This window comes from Dromiciops gliroides, chromosome 2 (genome assembly GCF_019393635.1).
Source record: "Dromiciops gliroides isolate mDroGli1 chromosome 2, mDroGli1.pri, whole genome shotgun sequence".
Classification (NCBI taxonomy): Eukaryota; Metazoa; Chordata; class Mammalia; order Microbiotheria; family Microbiotheriidae; genus Dromiciops; species Dromiciops gliroides.
In genome coordinates, this window is record NC_057862.1 from 680,945,530 (window position 1) to 680,966,820 (window position 21,291).

Consider the following 21,291-nt stretch of genomic DNA (forward strand, 5'->3'; position numbering starts at 1 on the left):
GCCCCAAGAGACTTTTGGGGTCTTGGGTGATCAGAACTGGCTGCAGTTGTGCTTCTTCCTCAGGCTTGTGGACTACTGCATAGCTCCTTACATCTACTGTTCCCTATCCCAGTGACCTGTTACACTCTCTGTGCTCCTTAGTTCTTTAACTTGGCACCAGAATTTTGGAATTTTGCAGCACTGGTGCTTCTAGGTTAATGCCCTTAGCAGGCTTTTGTTCTTGAATGGTTGTGGCTGCTGGCCATCTGTAATGGCCAGGGCAAAATTCCAAAGTCTGGATGCAAGGTTTCCATGGAACTGGAAAAAGGGAGGTGAGGACTGGGGTACAAGGGTTAGAGTTTTGGGTAAGGTTTTGTTTGTGATGTCCATGGGTCTGTAACCTCACTGCAAGTAGCCAGGTATAGGAATGGGTAAGTGAATGAGTTCATTGCTAGTGAGCATCAGTTCATGTTTTTTTTTTTTTTTATCTTTTCCTTTTTTTTTTTTTATTCTGGGTGCACTAGAGACTAGCTTCTTAAACTGTGGGTTGTGACCCCGTATGGGGTCATATAACTGAATGTGGTGGGGTCATGAAAAATTTGACATCAGGGTGGTATAAAAATTTCTCACATGAAAAGGGGCTGTGAGTGGGAAAAGTTTAAGAAGCCCTGTCCCAGAGCATGGAGACAACTAAAATTGTTTTGTTTGTCACATAATTTCTGTTTTGGAGAAGTTTGAGAGGTCAGGGGATAAATTAAAATGTCTAGTCCTCATTCTTGTTGCTCAGATGACCTGGGAATTTATAGATGCTTATTATAAAAAAATACTCATTCAAATATATTTTTTGAATTATAAACAGGTACAGATGGTGCTATTGGCATGCTTGGATAAAAGATGGCATATTAATAACTTCCTCCTTATCTCTCTTCTTAGGAAAGAGAAGACAAGAATGAAAAGAAATATATCGAGTATTATTTGGTCCTAGATAACAAAATGGTAAGTATTCAGATAAGGCAATGTTCTAGTTAATTCTACTGTAGATAAAGTGGCTCAGACAATTCCTTAGAAGTAGAGAAAAAGTGTGGTTTGCCTTAGTTGAAATGAGTAATGGTTGTGTGTTACCCAGGTACCAACTGTTCTAAGAAGATAAAAGTCGACTTGAACAATTAGCTGATAGCCTGGAGTCCTGTACTTCCTTTTACATGATCTATGGATCTACCAAAAACTGGTGGCTGATTTTTTTTCAAAGTCTCATTTTCTTTTTCCATTGACTTTATATTTCCCATTGCCATCATAAAAATATGGATGAATTCTAATTTTCTCTTCTTTGATTTTTCAGTTGGCAATGGTTCCCAATGCTGCAGATTCTGATTTTCTTTTACATAACTGAAATGTCTGTCCAATGGGTGTGTGGATAACATATACATAGATATTTGTATATGCATATATAATTAATATAATATATAGAATATAACATGCACATATACATGTACACATGTTGTATATACATGCCTATATACACAATTTATATGTGAATTTACATTCATACCTGTGTTTGTACACATACATGTATATTTGTACATATACATAAAGATATATAGATTTATAAAATTTGGGGATGGGGAGCTCTGTAGTTTCAGTAGTGTATATGGAGCCCCTGATGCAGATAGATCATTTCTCTCTAATATACAATCTTCAAAAGATAGAATTGAGAAAATAAATGACTTGCTAAAGGTCAAACAACTAGTATTTATCAGAGACGGGACTTCATCTTGGGTCTTCCTCTGTCCTAGAACAGTGTTCTATCTTCCAGGCCACACTACCTCTCTAATCAATGATTTAATCAATGATCTAGAAGAAAATACCTAACCATACTGAAGAACTAAACATTTAAAAAAACATTAATATGTGTATCCCATTTTTCATGTTTGGCTTTTTATCTCTCCAATTATTTCAGAGTAAGACCTACCTAAACCATAGATTTAAAACCAGAAGGCATCTAAGAAGTCATTAAGGCCAACTTTTCTTTCCATAGATGAGGAATCTAAGATTTGGGAGATAGAGGGACTGGTCCAAAATCACTCATACAGCCAGTAGCAAAACTGGGTCTTGAAACCAGATCTACCAACTCCAAACTCATTCTCTCTCTTTTTCTCTCTTTCTCTCTCTCTCTCTCTCCTTCATTTCTTGCCCTCTCTTTTTCTCTCTCCTTCCGTTTGCTCTCACTCTTCCACTTCTCAGATCAACCAAATCTCTCATCTCACAGTTGGAGAACCTGAAGCCCAGAAGGTTAAAGTAGGTAGTAAAGACAATGCGGAAACAGGATAATTCCCTAAATTGCAGACTAATTTCCTTCTGAATGACTGGAAGCCGGTGCCATGGCACAAGTTTACCATACTGACTAAATTACAGATCCTATGCAAGAAGCTGGAAGTATAAATATAAAAATGATACAATCTCTGACCTCAAGCTACTTACAATATAATAGGAGCAGATGAGACATAGGTGATAGATAGATAGGTTATAAGTAGATAGATGGATAAATAGATAGTTAAATAGATTTTGTTGTTATTGTTGTCATTTCGTCATGTCTGACTTTTTATGACCTTGTTTGCAGTTTTCTTGGTAAAGATACTGGAAGTTTGCCATTTCCTTCCCAGTTCATTTTACCTATTATGCAACTGAGGCAAACAGGGTTAAGTGACTTCCCCAGGGTCATATGTCTAGTATGTGTCCCATTCATTGCCATAGACTTACTATGTGATCCTAGGGAAGTCACTTAAACTTCAAGGGCCCAAGACCTCTAAGACCATAAAATATAAAAGACTTCTTATCTGTGTTGACAGAATTTCCAACTTGGGAATTCCCTAAATGATGAAAGCACAGTTCTATACCAAAGTTAAGGATAGGATGACAGAAAAAAGGACAACCTGAAGTCAGTGATTTTTCTCCAGTCCCACAATGTAGTTTTATTCACCCCACATACTTCAGTTGAATTCTCTTTGAACTAGAACTCTCCTTTCCTGAATGATGCCACCATTTTGTTCCCGGTGAAATTGACACTCTTGTTCATTTTATTATTTTTTTTTTAGTTCCGAAAGTACAACCGAAATCCAGAGGAAATAAGACAGAGGGTTTTTGAGATGGTCAACTTTGTCAACATGGTACGATTTATGTCATTAAGTCCAAAGGAAAGCAGGTTCTCAGGGCAATTTATGGGTTTTTTCAGGGTATCCAATATTGCTAACAGCTGTGATACTCATCAGTCAGGGAAAACAAAATGAACATGTTCAACACCATATGAAGACTGGTAAGAAGGGGGTGGTTGATATCCATTCTGCACAATGGGAGGGTTGAATTTAATGAACTCTGAAGAACAATTAAAAGTGTTACTCTTTGATTCTTTTCCTTACCTGTTAGGTCCATGAGACTGGAAATATGTGTATAGATTCATTATCTTTCAGGTATAGAAATAGAGATTCATCAATAGTTAAATAATAATTCCCAGTTTTGCTTTTTAGCTCAAATTCATTTTAATAAGAATAAAGCTCACTTATCTACCTTGATTTGCTTTATCCTTTTGGCAAAAAAAAAAGTTGTCCTTAGAAAAGAACCTTATATCATCACATATCTGAGGTGTAGCCCCACAAAGCACATTGCTGATTTGGGGTCCTGCCTTACTCCCACACAGGCTACTTGCTAAGATTACAATGTTGCTGTATGATTTTTCCCATCAGTATGCCTGGAAGAACTTGAGACTCCTAGAGTTAGAAAGGTCCTCAAGACTTCTGTCCAATTCCTAACCAAAGTAGGAACATCCTCTCACTTACATGCTAAGCATCCTAAACAAGTGGTCATCCAGCCTCACGAATGATGTTTATGGAAGTAGAATGTCTGTATTTCATACATCCACTCAACTGAGAGGTGTCGATCCAGTAATTCAGAGAATGATTGGCTTAGAGCTGGAAAACTTGTCAGGGGACAACTCGCCCCAAAACCTGATTTTATACATGAAGAAATGGAGGAACAGCAATATTAAGTGGCTTGTTTAATTTCAATTGTGATAAACAGACAGCACACAGCCTGCCAATAAACTCAAAATCTTTTTATTCTATCTGTTCTTCCTCTTCCTCCTCCTCCTCCTTGTTGTTTTACTTTCTTCTTCTTCTTCTTCTTCTTCTTCTTCTTCTTCTTCTTCTTCTTCTTCTTCCTCTTCTTCTTCTTCTTCCTCTTCTTCCTCTTCTTCCTCTTCTTCCTCCTCTTCCTCCTCTTCCTCCTCTTCCTCCTCTTCCTCCTCTTCCTCCTCTTCCTCCTCTTCCTCCTCTTCCTCCTCTTCTTCTTCTTCTTCCTCCTCCTCTTCTTCTTCTTCCTCCTCCTCTTCTTCTTCTTCTTCCTCCTCCTCTTCTTCTTCCTCCTCCTCCTCTTCTTCTTCTTCCTCCTCCTCTTCTTCTTCTTCCTCCTCCTCTTCTTCTTCTTCCTCCTCTTCCTCTTCCTCCTCCTCTTCCTCCTCTTCCTCCTCTTCCTCCTCCTCTTCCTCCTCTTCCTCCTCTTCCTCCTCCTCTTCCTCCTCTTCCTCCTCTTCCTCCTCTTCCTCCTCTTCCTCCTCTTCCTCCTCTTCCTCCTCTTCCTCCTCTTCCTCCTCCTCCTCCTCCTCCTCCTTTTCCTCCTCTTCCTCCTCTTCCTCCTCCTCTTCCTCCTCCTCTTCCTCCTCTTCCTCCTCCTTCTCCTCCTTCTCCTCCTCTTCCTCCTCCTTCTCCTCCTTCTCCTCCTCTTCCTCCTCCTTCTCCTCCTCTTCCTCTTTCTCTTCCATCCTTCCCTCCTTTCTTCCTTTTTTACCTCTATTTCTTTTTTCTTTTGTCATTATGGGCATTCTCCCTAGTGGTGCCAACCATTAACTAACCATCCCTGCCCATTCTTTGTGACCCTTGTCAATATTTGAGTTTTCCTTGAGGTCTCCCCCCACCCCCAACAACATGGTCAGAAGACTTTGAGGACTAGTACTTTACATTGTTACTCCATCATTCCTCAGATGTCCTATCTACAAAATAATTCCCCAGAGATTCTGTCTCACAAGGAAGTTTGGAAAGATACATAATCCCATAAGAGCTTATACATAGTTTTGCAAATATGAATAGTGGTTCTGTTCATAGAAGTTAAAATTGCTTTATTAGTCTTTTTTTTTTCTTTTTTGCTTTATTAGTCTTAAAGTGTGTTTTCTTTTGACAGCTCTATAAAAAGCTTGGTATGCAGGTGGCTTTGGTGGGGTTAGAGATATGGACAAATGGAAATCAGATAAAAATAAGCCCCAATGCAAATGTGACCTTGGAGAATTTCTCAAATTGGCGAGGGGGTATTCTCCCCCAAATGAAGCGCCATGATATTGCCCAATTAATCACGTAAGTTTTAATCTTCCTATGTATAAATTTGGCTGCCCAAGGCATTTAGAAAAATATTGTCCGAGGAGATTGTGTTTAAGTGGGTACAGTTAGCATTTAAAGTCTGCATCAACTCAGTTTGAAAGACAAGTGACAACTACTCAGTCAGCTAGCTCATTAGTACCTACATGTTTTGAGAATATCTGGATAATTTAGCAGAGGTTTCATTTTTCACAATTATTGTATAATAGGCATTGACATTTTTATACAACCTTAAAGTTTACAAAGCAATTTACATAGCTAGAGAGAGAGATATATAGATAGACACACATATATGTGTATACATATGTCATGTCTCAAAATAATATTATGACAATTTTACCTAAACTAATTTATATATTCAATGACATCACAATTAAATTACTAAAATTATTTTACTGAATTATGAAAAATAATAAAATCTATTTGGAAGAACAAAAAGTCAAGAATATAAAAGGAACTAATAAAAATGTAAAGGAATGAGGTTTAGCAGTTTGCAATCTTACACTATATTGTAAGGCAGCAATTATCAAAAGTGTCTTGTACTGGCTAAGAAATAGAAAGATAGATCAATGGGAGAGGGGAGACATAGAACTTACAGCAGCAAAGAAATATAGTAACCTTGTATATAACAAGTGTAAAGATTTAAGATTTAGGGATAAGAGGGGCAGCTAGGTGGTACAGTGAATAAAAGCACTGGCCCTAGATTCAGGAGGACCTGAGTTCAAATCTGGCCTCAGACACTTGACACTTTCTAGCTGTGTGACCTTGAGCAAGTCACTTAATCCTCATTGCCCTGCCCCCTCAAAAAAGATTTAGTGATAAGAATTCATCATTTGGTAAAAAAATTGTTGGGAATTATGGAAAGCAATATGGCAGAAATAGAGCATAGACCAATATCTTACACCATTTGCCAAGATAAGGTCAAAATGGATACATGACCTAGATATAAAGAGAAGATTTGAAGAACAAAGAACATATCATATGTCAGACTTATGGATAGGCGAACAATTTATGAATAAACAACAAATAGAGAGCAAAGTTAAGTATAAAATGGATAATTTTGATTATATGAAAATAAAACAATTTTGTTCTATAAATTATTTTGATTTCTTCATTAAAAACTTTCTATTCATATCCTTTGACAATTAATCAATTGGGGAATGTCTCATAATCTTATAGATTTGAAAAAAGTTTTAAGAACAACTTTGAGCAAATTAGTCATTTTCACTATTATAAATGTCCCAAACACTTAATGAATATAAGAAATATGATTTGAATCCGAGTCTAGAACTCTAACAACATTAGACCATTTTTATTGTGTAGAACCTTTATAAACATAGTCAGTTAGGGCCTTCAAGTTTATAAGGGGATGTAATAATAATAGATAAATTACTATAGGGCTTTGAGGTTGGCAAAGCACTTTGCAAATATTATTTCATTTTCCCCTTTTGACATATCTTAGAGGCTGGTGTTATTATCCCCACTGATAAGGAAACAGACAAATAGCTAATAAGTAACTTGATCATAATGGGTGAGGCTGGATTGAAAGGCAGGGTTTGATTCTACGCCCAGGGCCCTAACTTCTGGGCTACCTAGCCACCTTGTAGTTGACTGAGTACTTAATAACTATGTGGCCATGGGCAAATTGTTTACCCTCTCTGGGCCTCAGTTGCCTTGTTCACAAAAGCAGTGGTTTTTAATTCAAGTATCTCTGATGACCTTTCTGTTCTAAATCTTTGTCTCTGTATAGGAATGAATATAAAATCTACAGGAAAGATCTAGAGAGTCAGTCAATAAACATTTATTACAAAGCCACTGTATGCTAGGAACTGTGTGAAAAGCTGGGGGTACAAAAAAGGCAAAAGACAGTCCCTGCTCTCAAGGAGCTCAGTTTAATGGTGGGGATAATATATACACAGAGAGAGCCAGATGATACAGTGGATAGAGTACCAGGCCTGGAGTCAGAAAGATTCATCTTCCTTAGTTTAAATCTGGTCTCAGACACTTAGTAGCTATGTGAGCCTGGGCAAGGTGTAAGATGACTGGAATCATGTTGAAGGGCAAATTATGAAGGGCTTTGAATTCCAAACTTAGGATTGTCTATTTAATCCTGAAGGTGATAGGCTGCTGCTGGCATTTGAACAACAGAGACATGGCATGGTCAGACTTGTGCTTTAGAACGATCAATTTGACAGTTGAGTGGAGGGTGGACAGGAGAGGGAAGTGATCTGTGGCAGGGAAACCAACTGCAGACTATTTTCAATAATTGAGGTGTGAAGTAATTCGGTCCTGAGTGAGGGTGGTGTCAGTGTCAGAATGGAGCAAAGTCTCATATGAGGGATGCCATGAAGGTAAAATTGATAGATCTCAGCAACAAATTAGATATGGAGGATGAGAAAGAGTCTGTTAAGTTGAGGATGATGCCTAGGTTGTATCCTTGTGTGACTGGGAGGATAATGGTACCCTGGACAGTAACACAAAAAATTAGGAAGAGAGAAGGGGTTTGAAAGAAGGCTAATGAGTTCAGTTTTGGACAAATTGAGTTTAAGATGTCTACTGGACATCTAGTTTGAGATGTCTGAGAGGCACTTATGGATGCAAGACTTGAAGTCAGCAGAGAGATTAGGGCCAGATAAATAGACTTGAGAATCATCAAATAAATCCTTGGAAGGTGAGGAGATCACCGAGTGAGATAATATTGAGGGAGGTGAGAAGTCCCGGGAAAGAGCCCTGATGGATGCCTACAGTTAGCCACCATAACCTGGATCACCAAACAGCTAAGGAGACTGAGAAGAGCTTGCTAAGAGGAGAATAAAATGATAAAACTGCCACAAAATCCTAAAAAGAAGAGAGTATCAAGGAGAAGAGTGTGATGGTTGTGTCAGAGATTTTAGATATGTCAAGAAGTATGAGAATTGAGAAAAGGCCATTGAACTTGACGATGAAGAGATTGTTAGGGGTTTTTGGATCAAAAGCACTTTCAGCTGAATGATGAAATAGGAGGTGAAATTTCAGAGGTAAGAAGAGAGTGAACGAAAAGAAAGTGGAGGCAACTATTGTAAATGTCTTTCTCAAGGAGTTTAATCACAAAATTGAAGAGAGATGGGGTAATAGCTAATGGGTGTAGATGAACAATATGACAGATATTTTTTTTTTGAGGAGAGGGGGTACATTTATGTTTGCAGGTAGTAGGGAAACATTCAGTAGTTAAAGACAGATTAACATAGGTCGGGGATGCTAAAGTATGCAATCTGCTGGGGGGAAAAACACAACAGAATGGAAGTGTTATTGAAAAGGTTGGTCTCAACCAGGAGAAAACAGTTAGATGAGTTACTGAGAATGTCTAAGCCTTCAAGGCCAACCCAGCTAGCACTTGGCTTTCTAAGTTTTTCCAGAAGAGAAAGCAGTTCACTGATCCTTCTTCTCTATGTCCCTAACTTACTGTGCATTCAGAATGCTAAATGGGGAAGGGACTTTTCAGGGCCTTTCCAAGGAGTCTTTTTTTTTTTTCAGGGCAATGAGGGTTAAGTGACTTGCCCAGGGTCACACAGCCAGTAAGTGTCAAGTATCTGAGGCCGGATTTGAACTCAGATCCTCCTGAATCCAGGGCTGGTGCTTTATCCACTGTGCCACCTAGCTGCCCCCTGATAAATGTATTTTTTAAAAAGATTCCTTGGGGGCAGCTAGGTGGCACAGTGGATAAAGCACCAGCCCTGGATTCAGGAGGATCTGAGTTCAAATCCGGCCTCAGATACTTGACACTTACTGGCTGTGTGACCCTGGGCAAGTCACAACCCCCATTGCCCCACAAAAACCCCCCAAAAACAAAAAATATATATATTTATCCAGTTGACTTTCTACTGCAAAGGGAGAGTAACAAAATGTTTCCTTCCTGAACTGTGAATCTGTGGTTTCTTCTGAATGTTCATTGAGGCCAAGAAGGGTCTGGGTTTATGGATGCGTTTATCAAACACAAAAGTAAAGAGTAAGAGGCAGTCAAGGACAGTGTGAAAAGCTAAGGTAGAGGAAGCTTGGGCTAAAATTCTACCTCCAACCCTAATAATTAGGCCCTATCTGGAAAATGGGGATAATAACTTCATAACACCAAGTTCCCAGGGTTCTCTTAGGGTCCAGTAAAATCTACTTTAAATTCTTTGTAAGCATTAAAGAGTTTGATATACATCTACAATTGTGCAGGATTCACAAATGAAATTACATTTAAAAGCCCTGCAATTGTGGATGCTCTTAGCTGTAGAGATGCTATAGAGTGTCATGACAGGTGGCACAGTGGATGGAGTGCTGAAACCCGGCAAGTCATCTAACTTTTGCTAATAAAATGCCTGCCTGGCAGGGTAGTTGTGAGGTTCAATTGAAATTATATACATGCATATATATGTATGTACATATACATATCTATGTTTAAAGCCCTTTGTAAAATTTAAAATGCTATACAAATGATGATGGAAGAAGGAGGAGGAGGAGCAGGAAGAGGAGGAGAAGGAGGAAGAGAATGGGAAGGAGAAAGAGAAAAAGGAAAAGAAAGCATAGAAAGAGGAAGAGGAGGAGAAGGAGAAGGAAGAAGAGGAGGAGGAGGAACAAAAAGAGAAAGGAGGAAGAGGAAGATGATGATAATGACAATAATGATGATTCCTTTGTTTCATTGGAGTAATGGAAATTAATGGGTGTGGAATCTTGCACATACAATAAGGTAAAAGCAGATATCTCGGTTTTAATTTTCATTGATTTTTTTTTTTAATTTAAGGTCCCCTGGAGTAGGGGAGGTACATCCAGAAATGGATGTGAAGTATAAATACAATATTAAAATTTTTAAAAAGGTAAAAGAAAGTGAGATTGTGGGAGAGTCTGAGTGGATAATTTCTAAGTATCCGATAGAATGTAACTTCTTTGAGGGCAGCAACTCTTTTGCTTTTGTCTCTGTATTTCAAGTACTTAGTAGATTACATAGAACATAGTAGGCATTTAATTAATATTCACTGAACTGAAATGAACTGAGTTGTTGAAAAGAAAATTGAGATCACTGAGGTGCAAAAATAGGGAACATTTTTCAGAAAAGTGAACTCTCCCAATAGGCAGTCACAGAAGGAAACAACAAGGAAGCTTTTCTTTGCTGGTCTTCTTGCTGACCACTTCTAGATGGTTTGTTGTTTCATGAGGCTAGTGGTTATGTACTTACCGAAAATAAGGCATATCTATATAAATTTTTCCCTTTATTTCAGGGGGACAGACCTCACTGGACCCATTGTGGGCTTGGCATTCATGTCAACAATGTGCTCTCCGTACCACTCTGTTGGCATTGTACAGGTAGGTTAAGAGATAAATTGGGGTTTCTGCCATTTACCATGACTTCTTCCTTGAGACAGAGAAGGCACATGTATAGACTATGAATTCATATGCATTTGTTTCTCTGAGGACTAAAGATATTGCAAAGAAACGAGAATACAAGTATCTGAATTGTGCTCTTAACACATTTTCACTTTCTTCTGTGGAAGTCTAGTTCTGTCCTATCTTGTCCTATCTTATCTTTTCCTATCGTGTCTTATCTTCTCTTGTCCTGTCCTATCTGTATTAGCTTCACCAATCCCTTCCCATTCCATCCCATCCCAGTCAGACCTAGCCTATCTTCCCTACCCTTCCCTTATATATCACATTTTATTATCTCTTCATATATTTTTGAATATTCTTAATATTTATTGGCCCCATAAAAGAATGATGTAATAAATATAATAGAAATGATGCTAGATTTGTAATTCAAAGACCTCAGATCAAATCTTACCTCTCCAACTTGTTTCTTGTGTGGCCTTGGGTAACTCATTTAAATATTGTCAGACTTCATTCCATTGTCTCTAAAATAAGAAAGTTGGACTACATGGCCTTTCAGTACCTTTTAGCTTTAAACTTATGATTTTAGAATCATATTACATACTATCCCTTAGCTTTCTATTCATCTAATGCTTTACCTCAAGCTCGGATACCTCATTCCAACCTCAACTTGACTTAGCAAAGGACAGACCTCCATAGTTTTCTGCCCATGACTTACCTATTGCTTGTGGAAGAAAAATTCTACTATGTTTTTAGGAATATAGATGTTAGTTAAATTATTATAATTCTGAGCATCTCTTATGAGAAAGAAAAAGACAGAGAGAGGGGGAGAAAGGAGAGAAAGATAGAAGAGAGAGGGACAGAAAGAGAAAAGATAAAGAGAAAGGAGGGTGAGATAGAGGAGGGAGAGAGAGAAGGGAAGGAGGGAGAGAGAGATAGAAAAAGATGGAGAGGAGAGAGAGGATAGGGAGAAAGAGAGACAGAGAGAGACAGAGAAAGGTAGTGTTTTCCTATGCATCTGAAAATATCTGACATATCACTTCTACTTGTGATTTATGGCATTTCCAAGCAAAATACTAAATTCTCTAATAAGGTAAAACATTCTAATAAAATTCTGGTAACAGTTTTACTCGTCAGATTCATAATCACTTACTTTCCTCCCCTCTCCAGAATCCCAATTATTTCCCCAAAACCATACAATCTTTTTATTCATTTCCACCAAAACCTCTTCCTTACACTTGGAAAAGGTGAGCAATAAGAGGGAATCCTTTAAATTTCCAAACAAAAACCAGCCTACCTCATGCCATGGTCTATGTTCCAATTATTTAAGCCCATCATAGACCACAATCCCTATATAGAATCATGGATTCTGAGCTGGGTGAGAGCTCAGGGCTTGCTTGCTTATGTTGCAGAGGAGTAAACAAAAATCGAAATGACTTGCTAAGGAGTCCTACTGGGGAGGAGAAGCCAGTCCCTCTAATGCTACATTATCCACTCTCTCCACTGTATCAAGCCAGATATCATCTGCATGAGCAATCCTTGGTAGAGGGGGAAAGAATAAACCCTTATCTGATCTATGGAAGGAGTAGGGAGGTGGAAGAGTACCAGACCTTCTTGTCTTCCCTGCCTCTTCCTCCTGGAGGCCCCTGGCATTGTTCTGCGATCTACAGAGTGGATGTAATATTTACAGTGTGCTATATCTGTATCTCCAGCTTTTGCCATCTGACCAGTGCAGAGTCCCTAGGAACCCTAAGCCTGAAGCTAAGCTCTCTTTCTTCTGTTGTCTTCTCCAGTGTAGTTTGGGCTTCTTGGATTCCCAACTCCTAAGAGAATTGAGGCAGCTGGTGGTGCAGGAGGAGAGTTCTGGGAACTGGAGTCAGGAAACCACGCATTCATAATGCAGCCTCAGAGACTTACTAGCTAAGAGATTTACTAGCTCAGAGACTTACTAGCTGAGCAAATCAACTTCACCTCTGTTTGAATTAGTGTCCCTGTCTATAAAAGAGGAATGTTAGTCATAGCACTTAGCTCACAGGGTTGTCATGAGGATCAAAAGAAGTAATATTTATAAAAAGTCCTCATCACAGTTTCTGGAGTATAGTAGTGATACATATACACCCATACACCCATACATACATACATACATACATACATACATATCTATATTCATATGTGTGGACACACACATGTGTACTAGCTGTTTTTTCATTCATTCATTCATCATAGAATCATAAGAAATTAGATTTAGAGACCCTCAATGCCATTGAGTTTGGCTCTCTCATTTTACAGATGAGGAAACTGAGACACGGACAAGTTCAGCAGCCTATCTAAGGCCACACTGCTAGCATCTGAAGTGGAATGAAGTGAATCTGGTTTCTTCACTGACACCTTAGGATGGAGAGTCTGGAAACTAAGCTTGCAAAGTTTGGGCTTTAGAGAAATAGCCAGCTGGGAAATTAAATTAGTTATATGGTCAAAGTAAAATGTGAAGAGAAGTTATGTAGAGAATGTATAATTAATATTACATTTCTTGCCTTCATAAAGGTTGGGGGAGGGGTGGGAGGGAGAAAATTTGGAACTCAATTTTTTTAAATGTTAAATATAAATATTTCTAAAAGAAAATTATGTAGAGAAGACAATATTGTCATAATTTCAGGGAACAGAGAGATAGAAGTGGGTCATTACAATTAATAATCCTGCCATTCAGAACAATAGTAATAGACATGTCCAGGGCAATGATTACAAATTGTACCTCCATTTCAACTTTATCATTTTGTCTGTGAAAATAAAAAAAAAAGAAGGAATGCAAAGAAATTTCATTGAGGAGGGCAGGGCAGAGTTAGTTGCTACAGTATTTTTTATGTAGTTAAAAGAATGTGGTGGCTAAAATGTGGCACCCTTTAAACCTCAGCATCTTGGGGACAAAACTACTGTCACCCTGACTTAGTTGTGGTTCTTCTGGGTAGAAATACAAATGAGATCATTAAAGTTGAAACAAAATATAGTCAAACAGGTGAAGGCGGTTAGTCCTCTGAAATGTGCCTCATCCCCATCCCCTAAACAAAAACAAAACAAAAACAAAAATACTTAGGTGCTCTGAGGAATGGGGGAAGGGGGAGAATTATACCTTATTCCCTGTCCTTAATTAGCTTTGACTATATTTGGGAAGATAAGGTCATAGGATCATCAATGTGCTCTTAGAGACCATTTTTCCACTTTATACATGAGCGTACTGAGTCCCAGACCAGTTAAAAGACTTTCCCAGGGGACAGCTAGGTGGCATAGTGGATAAAGCACCAGCCCTGTATTCAGGATGACCTGAGTTCATATCTGGCCTCTAACACTTGACACTAACTAGCTGTGTGACCTTGGGCAAGTCACGTAACTCTCATTGTTCTACCAAAAAAAAAAAAGAATAAAAGACTTACCCAATGTCATACAGATAGTAATAGACAGATGTACAATTCAACCCAGGTCTTCTGACTCCATAAACTCTTTCAGCTGTCATGCTGCTGCCTAATGAAATAGGCATGAACCATTCATGAAGAATCCATAATATAATCCAATATTAATAACAAGAATTTTGTGGTTTGCAAGTTATGAAAGGTTTACTTGCATGGGCACTAAAAGTACTAGAGGTACAATACTACTCTGGGATTTCACAGGTTGGTCCCCCAGGGCTTGACCAAGACTCCAAAAATACATCAAAAACTCACTTGATTTTTACTTCTAGTCTCCAAGACAGCCTAGTTGAGGGATTCAGAGAATTAACCTTAATTTTTTGTTTTTGTTTGTTCCATATCTGCCCCTAGGACCATAGTTATGACCTCCTCCGGGTTGCAGGGACAATGGCCCATGAAATGGGCCATAACTTTGGGATGTACCATGACTCTTATGTGTGCAAGTGTCCTTCTTCAATATGTGTGATGGATCCAGCTCTCAGGTGAGGCCTGATTGCAGCACAAGTCGCAGCAGACACTACATTTCTCACTCATTAGGGGATGAACATGGTAGGCACTGATGGCTGGTCCCATTTTTCATGGTCTGATCAGTGTTTTTGATTCTGAAACCTTTCTCTGTGGAACCCTAGAGTTCTCTGTGACATGAAGTGAGGGGAGTGAATGGTTTTTGATGGGTCTTTTTTTCTTTCCTTGGTGGAGGATATTGAATAGTATGGGAGTTTGAAGAAGGAACAGCTGAGTTCCAATTCTGACCAGTTGCTTCCCAGCTGTGTTCATTCAGGGAAATCACTTCCTATTCCAGACCTTTGTTTCCTAGCATAAAATAAGGGGGGGTTGGACTTGATGACCTCTAACATCCCTTTCAGCTTTGAAGTTATCCTATAATCTTGGGTTAGATTCTTATGGGTTGTGTGACTCTGGGGAAGTCACTTTGCCTCTCTGGGCTCCCACTTAACTTGTTTGTAACATGGCAGGGTTGGATGCACACCCATGGGCCATACGATCCTTACTCTTATTTCTTATTCCAACAGCTTTTATATACCCAAGGATTTCAGCTCCTGTAGTCGCAATAGCTTCGAGAAATTCCTGAAGATAGTATCACCAAAATGCCTCAAGAATGTTCCTTTACCTAATGATATAATATCCACCCCAATCTGTGGGAACCTGCTAGTAGAACTGGGAGAAGAATGTGATTGTGGGTCCCCAGAGGTACTAAAAATACTCCTTCTAGGTGGCAGCTAGGTGGCATAGTGAATAAAGAACCAGCCCTGGATTCAAGAGAAAACCTGAGTTCAAATCCGGCCTCAGGCACTTGACACTGGCTGTGTGATCCTGAGCAAGTCACTTAACCCTCATTGCCTCACACACACACACACAAAAATGAACGAATGAATGAATAAGTAAATAAGTAAGCAAGCAAATAAATGAATGAATGAATGATGAATAAGTAAATAGATGAAGGAATGAATAAATAAATAAATGAATAAGTAAATAAGCAAGCAAGCAAATAAATAAGTAAATAAATGAATGAATGAATAAGTAAATAGATAAATGAATGAATTAATTAATTAAATACTGCTTATACAGTAACCCACCTCCATTTCTGATTAGAACCAGATAAGTGGCACCATGGTACCACATGGAGCACTGGACCTGGAGTTAGGAAGACCTAAGTTCAAATGCAGCCTCAGATGCTTACTTGGCTGTATGACTCTGGGGCAAATCTCTGAATCTCTCTTGGTAATTACCTCTCTTGGAGGTAAAAATACCATCTACTTCTGAGAGCTGCTGTGATAATATTTGTAAAATCTGAAAGTGCCATAGATTGTTATTAGCTATTATTATTCTCTGTTCACACCCTGGGAAAATACGTAGATATGCTGGACTCATCATCTTGATTTGGTTCCTCTTATGATGTTTTCCCATTTGTATCTTCCTTATTGGGCTTGTGCTTAATGAAATAATGAAGGAGAACATATTTTGTAGCCTCTCTCCTACTTTCAGGGTTCCACTGTGCTCTAACTGACTCCTACCCCAACCTAAGCTCTCTAGGACTGTTAGTTGTAGAGAAGGTGCCAATATGCATTTCTGGAGGGAGTTTCTCCATCTGAGAGTTCCCTGTACATATAGAATCACAGGTCCAACTCCTATCCTATTATATGCCAGGGTCTATAATTGATGGGACTGATTGAATAAAAATAGGTATATAAATTTAATTTAATTATGAAATCCACAGTTCCTGGTCTCAAGGACCTCAGTGCCTACCTACGAATGAATGAATTGATAGACTCTGTTGATGGGACTAAAAGAAATCCCAGCCTTTGTAATTCTTTCCCTTGATTTTTTTTTTAGGAATGCACCAATGTCTGCTGTGATGCCACAACATGTAAAATCAAACCAAATTTTAAGTGTGCGTTTGGAGAATGCTGTGAAAACTGCCAGGTAAGGTTATGAACATTATTCTACAACAGTGCCAATGATGATGATAAGTGGATAATATAAGAACAATAGCAAAAGCATATTCAACACTCTAGATTCCTTTAATCAAGCACTGAAAGCAAAAGCTAGTGGGTTAAAGTAGTGTAAGGCATCAATACACCACATAGAACAAAATAAACAATTTAACATCAATCACAGACCACTACAGATGCTGGAGAAGCAAAGATATCAGAGGACAGGGAGACTCTGAAAAAGGAGGATCAGGAAACCTGGTTATCTCTGCCTCACAAGACATCCCCAACAAAGAACATGTGTGCTCGATCAAAAGAGAAACGGAGCCCTTCTGCATCATTCAGATGCATTAATCTATTAAGCCAATATTTCCCATAATGCAATGGAAGGAGTTTGTTAAGAGAGTTGATGATACTCTCGGTACTCTGAGAAAGTAGGAAGTAGGAGCTAGGGGGTGCTGCTGATCAAGTCCATCATTGTTTTAAAAGCTTAACCAGGTGGTTTATGATTTAGCATCAAGACATCTCACCAGCTTCCTTTCAGACGTAAGCACAGTCTACTTTAACAGAAGGCATCACATTTTTACTAAAACACATTACTAGTAATCTTCTCCAAAGATAAGTTAATTGTGTTTTCATGTAGTTTATTCAAAGTATTCATAGCTTGTATCACTATTATTTATACAAATATTAGTGGATTGCAGTCATTCCCCTACCCCACTTAAAGGGCATTACCTTTGTTAAGTAAGGAACCTTCTTGTGTGAATCAATTAATCAAAACTAAATGTGAACAAGACCTGTACCTTGAAGATGAAGAACTTGGTCATAAACCATGGAACTTGTATAAAAATGGTGAGCTGTCTCCAAACTGTGAAGATTTAGAGAACCTGGAAAGGGGGAAGAAGCTGAGCATGAAAGAACAAGCAGCCCAGGTGGGACACCAAAAGAAGATTGAGAGGGCAGGACTACTGTCATTGTTCATCCTTTTTTTTTTGTTTTTTGTTTTTGTTTTTTGTTTTTTGTTTTTTTTTGCAGGGCAATGAGGGTTAAGTGACTTGCCCAGGGTCACACAGCTAGTTAAGTGTCAAGTGCCTGAGGCTGGATTTGAACTCAGGTCCTCCTGAATCCAAGGCCAGTGCTTTATCCACTGTGCCATCTAGCTGCCCCCCCATCCTTTGTTTTTGAAGATGACTAATGATAACCCAGGTATCTCTCAGTAGGAGTCTATCACAAAGGCCATTGGACCCAAATACTTCTCAGAGTAGAAGACTTGGGCTGATGCCCTCAGCTGTGCTGGTCTACTTGAGGGCTAAAGGAAATTACAAAAAAAAAAGGATTTGCTTCTCTCTCTAACCATGCCTTCTGGTGCTTTTATGAATTAATTTGAAGGGAGGTGGCACAATGAATGGAATGCAGGACTTAGAGTGAGAGAGAACAGAGTTTGAATTCAGTCTCACTTACTTACTAGCTGTGGGACCTTGGCCAAGTCACTTAACCACTGTCTGACTCAGTTTCATCATCTATAAAATGGGAATAATAATGGCATCTATCTTTTAGGATTGTTGTGAGGATCAAATGAGATAATAATTAAAAAGCATTTAACACAGTGCCTGACACATAGTAAGTGTTATATAAATATTAGTTATTATTACTGTTATTTTTATCATTATCATTATTCCTCCAGTGCCTAGAACATCATGCTTGGCATAATATAGAAACCTGATAAGCAGCTAGAAGGTGCATTGGAGATAATATGAGAACTGAGCTCGTGTCTGTCCCAGTCACAGCCACTGACTGTGTGACCCTTTTAACCTTTCTATGTCTCAGTTTCCTCAACTGAAAGATGGTGTTAGTAGCACCTGATTCTTTGGGTTGTGAGGATCAAATGAAATAATATTTAGAAAAGCATTTAGCACTATATGTGCCTGGCATATAATAGTAACTTAATAAATGCTTATTCTCTCCACCTAATAAGTCAATCAACCAAAATCTAAAATAATAATCATTAGCATTTCCATAGTACTTTTATATTTGTAAAGTCCTTTATATATATGTTATCTCATGCTATCCTCACAAGAATACTGGAAGTGTGTAATTTAAGATTCTAAATGTGGATTCTAATCTGTTCCCCCAGTTTGGGGGAAACTGACTAAAAATCACTGATAAAACGAGTTTAGGTTTTTAAGGGTTTATTGGAAAATAGAAAGAAAAAGATTGAGAACAGAATTCTAACAGCCTGGCATTCCTATCTTTCCTCAAATTTCCTGTGAAGTCCTCTGCCGCCACCACCATCAAGTCTGGAAGCCAAAAAGGGCCAGCGCTCTCTGCGCAGGCTCCCTTTCCTCCTTCCTGTCTCCTCCCAGACCATAGGAGGCTCCTCCAGTTGATTGGCTGGTAGACTTGATAGACAGCACCCATGAGCAAACGTCATTTCCTGACGCCAAGGAAAAGCCACAATGCCTCTGAGGCATTTTCCTCATGGTGGAGCTCTCCACAGCAAGTCTCCAGTAGGTGGCGTCATTCCAATCATTACAGAAGGTAGCAGATGTACTTTATATATACATGTACACATATATGTAAGTACATATACATATATGTATATAGGCATACATGTATATATGTGTATATACAAACACCTGCATATATACACACATATGGCACATATGTGTGTATACACATTACTTAACCTCTATCTCTTCTCCTTCTCCTCCTCCTCTCCTCCTCCTCCTTCTTCTCCCCCTTCTTCTTCCTTCCTTCCTCCCTTCCTCCCTCCCTCCTTTTCTTCCTTCCTTCCTCCCTCCCTCCCTCCCTCCTTTCCTTCCTTCCTTTCTTCCCTCCCTTCCTTCCTTTCTTCCTTCCTTCCTTTCTTCCTTCCTTCCTTCCCTCCTTCCTCTCTTCCTTCCTTCCTGCCTTCCTTCCTTCCTCCCTCCCTCCCTTCCATTCTTCCCTTCTCTCTTGATAAGGTTTACATGCTCATAGATTTAGAACTTGAAGGAACCAGAAGCCATCAGACCCATTCCACGTGACTTTGAAGATAAGGAACATGGGACCAAGAAAATTTTAATGACTTGTACAAAGTCACCAAAGCCAAAAGTGGCAGAATCAGGATTTGGACTGAGGTGCTCTGACCCCAGACCCAGCACATTAGTTGCTATCTGGGGTCAGAGTCAGAAACAGCAACAACTTCCTCTTATTCTTTGTGTTTGCTTGTTTTTTCTCCTATTCTAGATTAAAAAGGCTGGGACCCTGTGCAGGCCAACTAAAGATGAATGTGATCTGCCAGAAATGTGTGATGGCAAGTCTGGGAGCTGTCCCAGGGATCGATTCCGAGTCAATGGATTTCCCTGCCAAAATGGGCAAGGTTACTGTCTGATGGGCCAGTGCCCAACACTACAGGACCAGTGTGTCAGTCTTTGGGGAGAAGGTAAGAGTTGAAGAGACAGTTAGGTCTTTAACCTTGTAAACTCGTTAAAGGCAAGGATTGTTATCATTTTGTCTTTATATACACAATGCCTAGTACACTGATAAGCCACTAGGTGGGGCAGTGAAGACCTGAAGTCAAGAAAATCTGAGTTCAAAGACTGTGGCAGACACTAACTGGCTAGCTGTATGACCTAATGCAAGCCATTTAAAATCTCTGTGCCTCAGTTTCCTCATCTAAAAGATGGCAATAATGATAGTGCTTTCTTTGTGGTATTGTTGTGAGGAGTGCGTGACATAAAACCCATGGAAAGCACTTTGTAGACCTTAAAGAGTTAGCCACTATTATTATAGGTGTTGATTACTAATTACAAATTATCTAACTTGATCCTCATGACAACCCCAGAAAGCAGGTACTATTATTATCCCCATTTTACAGTTGAGGATACTGAGGCACAGAACAGTTAAGTGACTTGCTCAGGGTCACTCAGCTATTGCGATAGATCCCATTTGAATTCAGGTCTTCCTGATTTCAGGCCCAGCTTTTACAAAGAGACATTTACTGAGAAGCTATAGTCAGGACAGAAGTCTAAAAACATCCCTTAAACCTGCACATACTCCATACTCTGCACACACTTGTTCCCTGGGAAGAGAGGACTTAAGCTTGGAGAACACATGTGCTAAAGCAGTTACTCCCAGCTTCTGATTTAGGAGGTTATTTTCTCTCTTTGCAAAATACTCATGAAATGAAATGTAATGACATTCCACTCTAGTAGAATGCCTCATTACCTCTGAGTGTCAGTGCCCTTGCAGAACTCTGAGGCTACTTGTTTTGCTCTGTATACCCTAGGGACATTACCACCATCAACAAAGTGAAATTCAAATCTTTTGACTTTTCCAAAGACAGCCAACAATGAACAAGCACATTTATTAATGTGTGCCAATCACTATGCTAAGTACTAGGGATACTAATAAAAGGGAAACAATTAAAACAAAAATCCCATGGCCCATACTCTCAAGGAGCTACATTCTAATGAGGGAGATGATATGTAAACGATGCACATACTGGTGTTTTTTTTTTTTTTCCCTCCAGTCAGAACAGGGATGGAGGAAGGGAAACAATTCCCATCCACCCTTCCTGTCCTCTTAGGCACAAGGATCTCCCTCCTCCAAGTACTCCTAAAACTTATCCAACTCTTGCTTGAATGCTCTTATCTATATATA

General features: G+C 39.0%; 1 protein-coding gene across 1 annotated transcript in view; it reads left to right on the forward strand.

Annotated features, from left to right (window-relative positions):
• Nucleotides 1-21,291, forward strand: part of ADAM28 (ADAM metallopeptidase domain 28) — a 97,197-nt gene that overhangs the window by 53,208 nt on the left and 22,698 nt on the right. Inside the window, exons 7-14 of the mRNA XM_043981292.1 lie at nucleotides 913-975; nucleotides 3,072-3,143; nucleotides 5,206-5,375; nucleotides 10,634-10,718; nucleotides 14,549-14,679; nucleotides 15,229-15,406; nucleotides 16,550-16,639; nucleotides 19,876-20,071. Coding sequence (XP_043837227.1) covers nucleotides 913-975; nucleotides 3,072-3,143; nucleotides 5,206-5,375; nucleotides 10,634-10,718; nucleotides 14,549-14,679; nucleotides 15,229-15,406; nucleotides 16,550-16,639; nucleotides 19,876-20,071 — 985 coding nt within the window. The remainder of the gene's footprint in view (nucleotides 1-912; nucleotides 976-3,071; nucleotides 3,144-5,205; nucleotides 5,376-10,633; nucleotides 10,719-14,548; nucleotides 14,680-15,228; nucleotides 15,407-16,549; nucleotides 16,640-19,875; nucleotides 20,072-21,291) is intronic.